At 41.1% G+C, this 12,087-nt stretch overlaps 1 protein-coding gene across 7 annotated transcripts in view; it reads right to left on the bottom strand.

Annotated features, from left to right (window-relative positions):
- The window catches only part of myocd (myocardin), a 636,396-nt gene that overhangs the window by 63,265 nt on the left and 561,044 nt on the right, over nucleotides 1–12,087 (bottom strand). For all 7 annotated transcript variants that reach the window (XM_078570714.1, XM_078570713.1, XM_078570715.1 and 4 more), the window contains one exon: nucleotides 10,428–10,483. In XM_078570714.1, the coding sequence (XP_078426840.1) occupies nucleotides 10,428–10,483 (56 nt within the window). The remainder of the gene's footprint in view (nucleotides 1–10,427; nucleotides 10,484–12,087) is intronic.

Genomic DNA, 12,087 nt, shown 5'->3' with positions numbered 1-12,087 from the left:
TATTACAATGATGTGAATGGGACTTATGGGGGTTCATGTACCTGTTTTTCCAAAGTTTCTAATACTAATTAGTTTTATACTGTGCAACATATTTATAATTCTATCAAGATTATTTGTGTCTCACAGCATGACATCTTCTGGTTTGTCATTATATCAAATCACACAATCAGACCATAATTATATATGTTATGACTACAGTTTCCCCTGGATATCATTAAAACTACTTTGATATAATTTTTGTGATAGGTTTCCCTGCCTTCTATACTATATTCCCACACTGACCAAGTCCGGAACATTCCATCATTTTTAGTACAGTACAATTTTTAATTTCTGTGACTTTGATAAAAGCAAATCACTGCAGAAATCTGAAATAAAAACAGAAAATGCTGGAAGAACTCAGCAGGTCTGGCACCATCTGTGGAGAGAGAAACCAAGTTAATGTTTCGAGTCCAATATGACTCTTCTTTGGAACTCACATCTAAGTTTACATGTAAAGAAATTGGCAAGCGGATGAGGTAGCAAAGGGACCCTAGTTTCTTTTACAAATTGATGATTCTGCTGTCTACTTCCAACATTTTCTGCTTTTATTTCAGCTACTCAGCATTTGCAGTTGCCACTCTCTTCCTAATTTTCAACCTGCATCTTTTGACCTCACCACCAGCTCCACCAAACGTGTCTTACCCACAGAATGGTGGCACTTGACTCTATTTAACTCAAGCGGGGAGAACTGCAAGCCTAATCAGCTCAGGCAAAAAAAAAATACAGACCGCTATCACAGCGTTCTGCTGTTTCTTAAATGACTTCAAGACTTTTGCTTCAGAACGATATTTGGAAGTCCATTTCACATTTTGATGAGTATGTGCTAAGAAGATTAGGTATAGCGGGGGTAAGACTGATGCTGGAAATAAATCTTAATTATTTTCACCACCCTTTGGCAACTCTCAAAAAGCATCCACAAAATGCTTTGAGGTGTTTAATTTTCTTTATTTAATAACCTCCACTTAAGTGTAACCAAACTCCTTAAGTGAAAGTTTCTTGCAATTTGTAAGACAATTAAATCCATTATAATACTTTGGGCCCTGTCACATAGTGCAATTTTTTGGTTAAAATATATTGCATACCTTGATTCTATTTCAACAAACATTGCTGGGAAACCCAAGCTATCTCCATAACCAGCAAGGCATAAATAACGGATTTAGATTTAATACTGCTCATTTTCCCTGTTTTATGGAAAAAAATGATTCTTTCATACCTAGATGTGACAAAGGGGTCATGGTGGCACAGTGGCATAGTGGTAATGTAATTGGACTAGCACTCCAAAGGCCCAGACTAATGTTCTGGGGATATGGGTTCAAATCCCACCACAGCAGCTGGTGGAATTTAAATTCAATCAATAAAATATGGCAATAAAAACTAGTCTCAGTAATAGTGACCATGAAACTGTTGGCGATTGTTGTAAAAAGCCATCTGGTTCCACTAATGCCATTTAGGGAAGGAAATCTGCTGTCCTTACCTGGTCTGGCCTACATGTGATTCCAGACCTACAACAATCTTGCCTGCCCTTGGAAATGGCCTAGTAAGCCACTCAGTTTTGAGGGCAATTAGGGATGGGCAACAAATGCTGGCCTTGTCAGTGATGCCCACATCCCATGAATAAGTAAAAGAAAACCCTGCCAGAAATGGCTTTGAAATTCAATGAAATTTCTAAAAGTAAATGAAACTTCCCTCCAACATCAAGCTGTGGTTCGCATTTAACTATTTAAATTGTGTTGTGCAGAGTAAACTGAGCTAAATCGGAATGGATAAAGGCTGCAATCTCAGTGTGGGAGACAATCCTAGTTTCTTGGGTTATATAATACTTCCACCGAGCTCCTAATCCTAGTATTATTCCTTACCTTACCACTCCACTCACACTCACCACAGCTCCTTATGCAAGTCTCCGCAATGGCTTGCTTCAAAAAAGCCATAATGGCATTGTTTTTTTCTGGCCAGTGGCAAACCAACAGTGCTCATCATTCATTATGTTTACAGATGCCCGCAGACTTGTCAGGGACTTTTGAGAAGCAACTTTCGGCATTTAGAGATCATGACAACCAGATTTGTGGCATCTGTGAGCAGGACAAGCTATAGCAAAGCTCTTCAGCCAATCAGGCTGAAGGATTCCCACTGTGACACGCCAGCCTGGGGAGTAACAGAGGCAGATTACGTAGGTGAAGGAAGTGGAGTTTCAGATCTCTGGGTTTCCCTTCGTGTTCTGGACTTTTAACTCTATAGTTTCCATCTTCTGTCCCTGCTATGTTCCCCACCCAGCAGTCGGTCTGATTGACAGGTATGGCTTCCAGTCAAGTAGGGAGCATTCCAGAGCAGGTAGTGAAAGCAAGTAGGTCCAGACCACCATCCAGGAGTTCCGATTCCAGTAGGGGATCTGATCCCTCACCTCAGGAACCTTTATTGGGGTTGGTGTTAGCTGATGGGGGTACTCCTGACCCAGAATCAATGCTGTGATGGTACTTAATTTCCCCAGGCCTGGGAACCCTCACCACCCGCTGTGAAACCTGCAAGGAAAGTTAAATTAGAGACTGCCCAGACTCATTAAAATATTTAAATTGCCCAACACACCCCTCCTGGAAGCAGGTTAATTCCCTGCCCCGTGTCCCACCTCTGTAAAATGCAGAAGTGGAGTAGGGATTCAACTTTTAAAATATTTTAACATCTGACCCAACATTGATTCATGCGTTTTGATGTGCTAAAATTCCATGACCTCATCCCACAGAGTCTAACCCAGGAGTATAAACTAGACTTAATTCATTGTACAATCATGTAAAGAAAGCAAAATAAAAAGAGGGGAAGAAAGATGGGATTAATAGAGACAGAGATAAAAGTGACAAAAAGAAAACACACAAAAAATTAAATCTCCAACATTAATTAAATTCTGAAGGAATGAGACTCTATATTTGTAAATTAAAATGTTCAGTGCATGGTGCGAGGTTGTTTGAGTTAGTATGCCATTAAAAATTTACTTACACCTGAATGCAAGAGCCCTAACTTGTTCTGCCATATTTAGTGAGTAACTAGTGGGTAAGTACTTCACATCTTTACATGGATTTTAATGCTGAGACTGTCAATGAGATACTGTTACTGCACAGCCTGTGGAGGAGCAGGGGAATCTCGGACAGCAACTTCCTAATTTCTCTGTTTAGCTGCACATTCGCAGACTCCGGAAGTTGCTGTCCAATTTACTCCATAATAGCGCTGAGCAAAGAGCCTCAGCATTATTCTTCACGCAAAGTCCTGGCCATTAAAATTCTGTGGTATACACCTTTAACATTCATTTATAACTGAATTTGCTTCACAATATATAGTGTGCTGTAGACAGCACAAGCAGTGCTAACCACTGAAATCTAACTTTTTGGAGGTTCTAAATTTTATTAAAATTTCAGCAATTTTGAACACAATGATATTAGCTAATTTCGGCATTTACAGTGATTACAGTGTGACAAAAAAAGAGCTTTCACCCAGGGAGATGCATATTTTCGTAAGAAAAACTGGGGGTAAAAAATCCTTTGACCTAGCACCATACAGGCATTCGCGTTATGCACACTTATGCCAATACCCTGTGGGCAAGCTACATAGATAGCAGTCCGCAGCATTGCCTGCTGCTGGGAAATCGATATAAGCCTTTGTGGTGCTGTTAGAAGCAAGAGCTATGCAAACAAATTTCCCCCCCTCCACTATGTTTTATATATACTATCAAATTCTCCATAGTGTTGCTAACCAATAATGGGGCCCCAGATCCAGATATGAATCAAACTACAGGTTCTTCAAAAGGCAAGGATATTTTATCTGTTAATCCGATTTCAGCCACACAGGTGAAATTTGTGTTTTTCATTTGCAGTCGAAGTAGGTTTTCTGGTGGCCTACAAGTCTAAGTTCAAGTTATTTACTTTGTCTACAATAGTTTGACTTACTGACTCTGGAATGGAAATTGTTTGATCTTCAAAGGTAAAGACAGCCCTTGCAGCTCATAGACTTTTATGGGGTCTTAGTTCTCTATTTTGCTACAGATGACCTGGTGAATAATAGAGGTTCTGTGACAAATTGTTCCGTGCAATTTGATATCATAAAATATATTGCCAATAATTGGATGGGAGAAAGGATTCTGGTTTAAAGGCAGGCCTGTCCGTATATTTTTTTTTAAGGTTAGTCTTTGTAGTTCATCCTTGGGGCTGTTTTGTGCATCATTCAAAAAAAACCGATTAAACAGTAGATTATGTATGGATTCCTTTGGTAGTGTGCTCCTACTTGTCTTTGGAGGTGATGAGGAACTTTAGCTGGCTTCCCACATATTCTAGGGGTTTATGGTTAAGCTAGGGCATGCTAACTCATTCGTAGCAGAGAATAACAGTGCAAGTTTTGGGTCATAAGGACACTCATGGCAGACTCACGATGAGGGCACGGGCCTGAATTTTTCCCGCGTCAGTGGGTTTGGGGGGAGCGCTCGCGGAGCTGATTGGCTCCGCACCGCCATTTTACGTGGGCGGGCCAATTAAGGCCCGCCCAGCGTAATACGCGAGTGGTAGCGCTACCTGTGCAGATGGGGGGGGGAGGAGGAGGGAGAGTCGAGTTCAGCGCAATCTCCCTGAGGCACGGAGCTGCCTCAGGGAGATTCAAGCGCTTTTCAAAAAAATAAATGAATGCAATAAAAATTTAACGTCACATGAGATAGGACATGATTTTATTTTTCAGAAAAAGTTTTTATTTAATCCGTAAAAGCTTTAGGAAACCTCATCCCGCTCGTGGATGAGGTTTCCTAAAAAACGTAAAGGCTGCTTAGGCCTTTTTGCCTGCCCCGCCAACCGTTAGGTTGGACGGGCAGAGTGAAATTCAGGTTAATTACCTGGTTAATGGCCTTAACAAGGCCTATCAATTATTGGCAGGCGGGCAGCCGACTCCGGCGCGTGCCCGCCGAACGAAATATCGCGAGACAGCATGATGACGTTGGGACACACGCCCGACGTCATCACGCGTCATTTTACATGCCGGTGTGGTGGGCCCACCCCCGCACGCCAACTGTAAAATCCTGGCCATGGTGCGAGTTTGATGACAGTATTGCAGTCCGAGGAATTCTCAACCATCGGCCTGCACTGCAGTCAGGGAGGCTGCATTGTTATTATGTGGCACTGGGGCTGGGCCACCTCCCTCAGTTCTTGGACGCAGCCCTTATACTCCCATATTTATCATAACTGCCATAAAATCAGAGTAAGAAATTGGTATCTTCACTGCATACAAGAAAAATATCCTTTAAAAAAAATGTAACTGAATCATAGCACCAGAAGCAGGAATGGACAAGCAATTATATATTGCATTTTTGTGCAGAAGTAAACCATTTCGGTGTGTTTTGCAATCAAAGGATCAATGTCCACTGCCAAAACAGAAACTGCCAGAGTGAGTGAGTGAAAGGTATGCAGAGGCGTAAAATTCCCTTGTCTGTGCATTTTTCAGTGAAAGAAAGAAGGGTTTGTTTGTACGACAATGAAAATGTGATATATATAAATGATATAGGCGCCAGTAGGTGGAAAATCAGACTTAGAAATGATATGTGGTAATGGCATTGTGGCTCCATGCTGCTGACTGAATTAAGGACCATTTGCTGGGCCCACTAGATTGAAAAGATGGATTTATCTTTGTGGAATGGATAATAGTTAGGGTATATCTGTGTGTGTGTTTTTAAAAAAAAAATATTTTGTACAAGTTTTCACAGGTACAGAATAATGAACACACATTGTATTTACAAAATACATGATACTTCTAGGCACATGAGGCACGTCTAGTCATACAGCTTTATATATTAGGGTAGAGTTGTTCAGTGACAGGATCAGGTGCATTTGTAGACAAGTTTCTCCATTCCCCATCCCCCACCTCCCCCTGTATTTCATCTTTTATATTTGGATGTTAAAAAGACTGAACAAAATGGAAATCCATATTCAGCTAAACACATAATCAAGTAAAGTTTCTGCTGCCCAGTTACAATCTCCAGTTATTCACTTCATCTGAATCAATTTGAAGGGAGTTTAATTGAGGTTCTATCAATGGATCAAAACTCTCCTTACAATCGATAAAAGAGCCCCAACCTGCTCAGTCTATCCTGATAGTTATAGCCTGTTAGTTCTGGCGTCACTGTAAATCATTTTTACACCTTCTCCTTCCTATGTATCCTTTTTAGTTCAAGCTACCGGCAAGGAATGAGAAAGTTTACCTTACACTTGGGTAAGAACAGCAAGAGTCAATTCAGCAGTTGCACCTAGTCGATACTTAAGTGTCTATGTTAAAGCACATCTGAACGCATCATTTTTGCAAATGTAAAACTGCAAAAACTACTCCCAGCCCTTTCCCCTATGTCCTGACTCACTTTTCTGGATGCTAATTTAAATAATTTTTCTCTTAATCAATTTTGATTTCCCAATTATATCTTAATTTACAGCACTGCATATCTGTTAATTGCTTATCTATCTTTGCCAGTTCTAAGCTCTTCATGTAATCCTAAACAGTTTCACACATTTAAAACTCAAAAATGAGTCCTCTGAAAGTTATCTAGCTCCCTCGACTCTTATCTTAATTGCTTTTACCAGCAACCATATGGCTTGAAAAGATGTCAGCTTTTTGTATACATTTTCCCCCATATCTCATATTTTATATTTGGATGTTAAAAAAAAGGAACAAAATGCAAATCCACTTCATATTCAACTGACCATAAAAAATCAATTAATGTTTGTACTGTTCTATTACCGTCCTCAGTTATGATGAATCAATCTGAAATCTGAGCTAATTAAGGATCACAATCAACTGATTAAGTACTCTCTTTCCAATCAAATTGTGTTCTGGTGCTGACTCGTATCTCCTGGTATCCTGCGGTAAGCTGTTTAGGTGTATTTTAAGTGCTGTCATGTTAGTGCCATGACTCCAGACAGTGGGCCTTATTCAGCTGGCGGAAATCCCAAAGTAAACTTGATGAATTTGGTACGACCAGTCATAAATCTGATATAATCCCTGCCACATGGCCACAACCTGTACTTGCAATCAGGACATGTGCCCACCCTTCTGAACACTGCGCTACCAAGGAATTAGTCAGCACAAATATCAATGCAAAGACCATTCCTGCTGCAAAGAATGACAACCACAGTGTCCAGAAACAATGAAAGAATTGAGAAGAGTGGGTTGGGACAGGGAAAGCCTTCAGGTGATTTCATCAATTTGCTTTCACAAATGCCAACTTGAGCACTGTAAGATGAGTTTTCAAATGTCTGGAAGAGAAGCTAAGAAAAAAATGCTGCATTACCAGAAACAGGAAGGGAAAGTCATTATCACCACAATGTCCTTTTTTCAAAAAAGAAGAAACATTCCAATGTGCCTTATGGGAATGTGCAACTACCAAGGGGAATGTATGACAATACTTAAAGGATAAAAAGGTGGATAGTTTTTCAAAATAATGGCCAGGATTTTTAGCTTGTCAGGCCTGAATGAGCGTAAAATGATGCGCGATGATCTCGGGCGAGCGTCCCGATGTCATAGCGCACTCGTGCGATATTTCAGTCGGCAGCCGCGTGTGGGACTTGGCACATGCCCGTGAACAATTAACAGGCCTATTAAGGCCATTAAAGTCCCAGTGGGAATTGAATTTTTCACTGCCCGTCCAACCTTACAGTTGGCGGGCAGGCGAAAAGGCCCAGAGGCCTTTGGATATTTTTAGGAAACCTCACCCACGGGCGGGATGAGGTTTCCAACAGTTATTAAAAATTAAATAAAAATGTAAACATTTCATTAATAACATGCCCCTGCACGTGTGACAGAGTCACATGGGGGGAGACGTTTTTTTAACAATTTAAAATTCTTTATTTTTAATTCATAAACTCTTCAGCTCCCGGAGGCAGCTCTGTGCCTCAGGGAGCTTTTCCTGCGCACATACACGAAGTTCCCCGCTCGCCCTCCTCCCCGCCACACAGCCAGCGCTAAGCGCTGCAGCGCACGTTTCATGCTGGGCAGACCTGAATTGGCCCGCCAATGTGAAATTGCGCTTGGGACCCGATCGCGGCGGTGGTTGGCTTCCCGCCCGCCCCTGCCTGACAAAGGGAAAAATCCTGGCCAATAATTTCCGTCACACGCAACCATTTAACATAAATATTACAAGGCTTTTGAGACACTGCAGCTCCGCCAATTGAAAGTAGCCCAAAAATACAAGAGCTTTGAAAGGTCATTTCAAATCAAAATGCTTTGCAAATGGATTTGCAGATGTTAATAAACAGGCAATCGTTGAAAGCATACTAGCACACTGGGAAAAATTAGCTTGCATAGCTCCATTGACAGAAACATGTAAAAGAACACACGCCATCCAGATTACAAGATTACAATTTTCTGGCTGATTAAAAAGTAGACTTTGGTAGACAGGCAAGTACATATAGGAGCATAAGTTAAGACTAAATTGAGGGATATCACAACGAAATATGACAGTTTAAAGTATCTACACAGCATATAGATTAAAGGGCTTTTATCTCTTTGACTTTGAACAGTAAAATTCATCCATGCACATTTTTTTAACAATAAGCTCCAAATGCTGGTTTATCTTGCTGTCCAACTGACTTGTCTTTAACAGCATATTTCTGTGATCTGTGCTACATAGCTCTGCATCCGTGAGCTAAATGTTGGGCTGTCAGCTGTCCGGTTCTTTGCTTACAACAGGAGTTGGTGCTCATGCCCTTCAGTCACTGGACAGCAGACTCTATCAGAACACAGATCAATCACTGTCCCCTTTATTCTGACTCAGGGCAAGGCTTTCTTTGCATATTAGTCTCCTTCATGTAATTTATTGGTTATATGATAAGATTGATTCTATTTAAATAAATAGCTTTGAAACTTGCCATTATAGTTATGGACTATTGGGCTATTTTATTGACTAATTTATGCAATTCAGCGGCTATTTTATGCAGGTTCCTGTAGTATATATGCCAGCAGTGCTCTGGCTGTAATCTCTTAAAATGCTCTGAACAAAAACAAAATACGTTATTTCATAAAGTATAAAGATCATTTTTGATCAGCAAAGTTGGACTTCAGTTCGCACATCTCAGAATCCCCTCTTTGTCCTCTACCCATTGATTGCATTATGAGAATTGATTTGAAATCACGCTGGACCTGGACAATTAACAGTCATTGATCCACGTCATTAAATGATGAGGTTATAATCTTTAAAACATTTCCAATATGAAATTGTGTGTAACCTCATGTTAAGTTCTATATATAACCCTGAATTAGAATAATACAATTTCGGGATTGTAATATCGGGATTAGGATTTCATTTTAATTTGACAATATAAGCGTTTCGCAAAGTGTTTTTTTTTAAACTTTAAAAAAAAGTTTGAAATAAAAACAGAAAATGCTGGAAAAACTCAGCAGGTCTGGCAGCAACTGTGGAGAGAGAAACTGAGGCCGGAATTTTCCAGAAGCCCTGCCCCTGTGGCGGGGCCGACGAGCAATTGAAATCTCAGTTCACATCGGCAGGACCGGAAGTTCTCACTGAGAGGCTGGAAAATTCCGGCCAGAGTTAACGTTTCGAGTCCAACGTGACTCTTCTTCGATGGACTCGTAGCGTTAACTCTGTTTCTCTCGCCACAGGCGCTGCCAGACCTGCTGAGTTTTTCCAGCATTTTCTGCTTTTATTTCAGATTTCCAGCATCTGCAGTGTTTTGCTTTTACTTAAGCTTAGCTTGACTTCTCTTTCTGCCCCTGCAACTCATCAAGAAATCCAACAGGGAATGCAGAAGAGATTTCTTTACCCAAGGAGTGATGAGAATGTGGAACTTGCTATCACAGGGATGGGGTTGAAGTGAATAGTATAGATGCATTTAAGGGGAAGCCAGGTAAGCATGAGAGGGAGAAGGGAATAGAGGGTTACTATGATTGATTTAGATCATGAAAGATGGGGGGAGGCTCAAGTGGAGCATGAACACTGGCAGGGACTTGTTGAGCCAAATGGCTTGCTTCCATAGGTCTGGCAGCATCGGCGGAGAAGAGCACAGCTGACGTTTCGAGTCCTCATGACCCTTCAACAGAACTAAGTAAAAATAGGAAAGGGGTGAAAAACCTTTTCACCCCTTTCCTATTTTTACTTAGTTCTGTTGAAGGGTCATGAGGACTCGAAACTTCAACTGTGCTCTTCTCCGCCGATGCTGCCAGACCTGCTGAGTTTTTCCAGGTATTTCTGTTCCTGTTTTTGTTTTGGATTTCCAGCATCCGCAGTTTTTTGCTTTAATGTTTGGCCTGCTTCCATGCCCTGTATCCTATGCAATCTTGTGCCATTCAATTTTCTGAATCACTGTTTGATTTAATATCACCCAAAATTATGACCGAGTTTGCCATCCACATCTTGGAGTCCATACCTTGGCTCTTTCCAGGCTTTTCCTCTGCTCATGGAATGCAGCTGGACTCTTCAGCGCTGGAATAATAAACAAAACAAATCCAAATTGATTAACGGGAAGATTAATAGCTCTAATCCCAGTTTGAAAAGTGCCCCATAATTACACAAATATATTCTTGCTCTACCTCACAGGATACCAAGGCTGGGATCTTCTGGCCCTGTAGCGGGTGGGACCCGCCGTGGGCGAGGCGGTGCCCCAGCCAGAAGTCCACTGACTTGCGGCGGGACCGGAAGATACCAGCAGCGGGCGGGTATGGAAAATCCCGCCCCAAGTTCAATTCCATGATGCCATAAATAGTTTCACTGGCAGAAGCTGACATTATATCTCTTCTTAATGTAATAATCATATATAATCAACACTAAATTATAATTACAATCACATTATCATTCCACAGAAACAAGATCCACCCATGGATATATAATGCACATTAGGGCAGCATTATAATTGCAGCCTTTATTTGTCCTCAAGTGCCTTCTGTCATGTTTAATTAAAATCTTGAAATGAGCAACTTGCATTAGAATTCTTGCTGAATTAGATTTCCTTCGCAACTCACCGACTGAAATTCATCCTGCCGTAATTTACAGACGCATTTTCAGGCAGTTTAGGCATCGTGCTATAACTGAAAAATGGAAATCTGCTCCTTCCGGATATTTAATCGTTAAAATGAGAAAATAGTTATATAACCCGGTAAATCCAATTTACTGTCAAATTCTGGAGGCAATTGCTGTGAAAAATGCTCTGATTCATCACAAGGCTAAGCTACTCTTAATGGGAACAGCAGTTCTCCAAGGATCACTCCGCTCCAAACAATGCTCTTGAAGAATTGACTCTTCTTAACTTGTGAGCTGGAGGGTGAGGCCGAGGTCAACTCAATGTCACATCCTGGCCCAATCATTGAAATCAGGTAGCTTTCACAGGCAAACAGCCATAATACACTTTACAGAAGTCTGCTGTGTAATTAACCAACAAGATCTGTGAGGAGGTATCTTTGTCCTGCATTAATTGTATTTAGACATTCCCCATCCAGCATTTACTCACATTTTAATACTCAAGCAAAGAACTGTATCTAAGAAAGTTCCTGCTGTTTGCCAAACAGCATGAACTGTAGCCTTCTGCAATGATGCTAACAGCACATCTAGTGTATAGGATTCAGAACCCACAAAGGCACCTCCTCCTTACAGAATGGTTTCTTTTTATGTAACAGTCCTTTGCTGATATGATCCTTATCCATTCACCTGTCAGCTGCCATGATACAAGAACTGAATTACAAAGTTTTGACTGCAGCAAAGTTATCTCTGCTGTTTTTTTAGTTGCTGATGGTTATCTTTCAATTTTTGATTAAATATTTTATGGAGCTGCACCTGGTTTGTGTATATCACACCCATGTACAGTCTCATGAATGTCAGTTGTGATCATTTAAAGTGAAAATTAAGACTGCAATACGAAGATAAATTTGGCAGGACATTGGCCTAGAAATTGCATCGCTCCCAAATCAGGGGCATGAGGTGGGCAGCAGGGCTGCGGGCTCTGCCCCCATCTGTTTATTACTGGTCAGCTGCAGGTGCCAGTTGCCTCTCAGAGATGCAGCTCGCCGATCCCAGGGACCAGGAGGATTGGTGGT

This window comes from Cetorhinus maximus, chromosome 24 (genome assembly GCF_964194155.1).
Source record: "Cetorhinus maximus chromosome 24, sCetMax3.hap1.1, whole genome shotgun sequence".
Taxonomy (NCBI): Eukaryota; Metazoa; Chordata; class Chondrichthyes; order Lamniformes; family Cetorhinidae; genus Cetorhinus; species Cetorhinus maximus.
The sequence above is the reverse complement of the archived record's forward strand: the minus strand, read 5'-3'. Positions and strand labels throughout refer to the sequence as shown.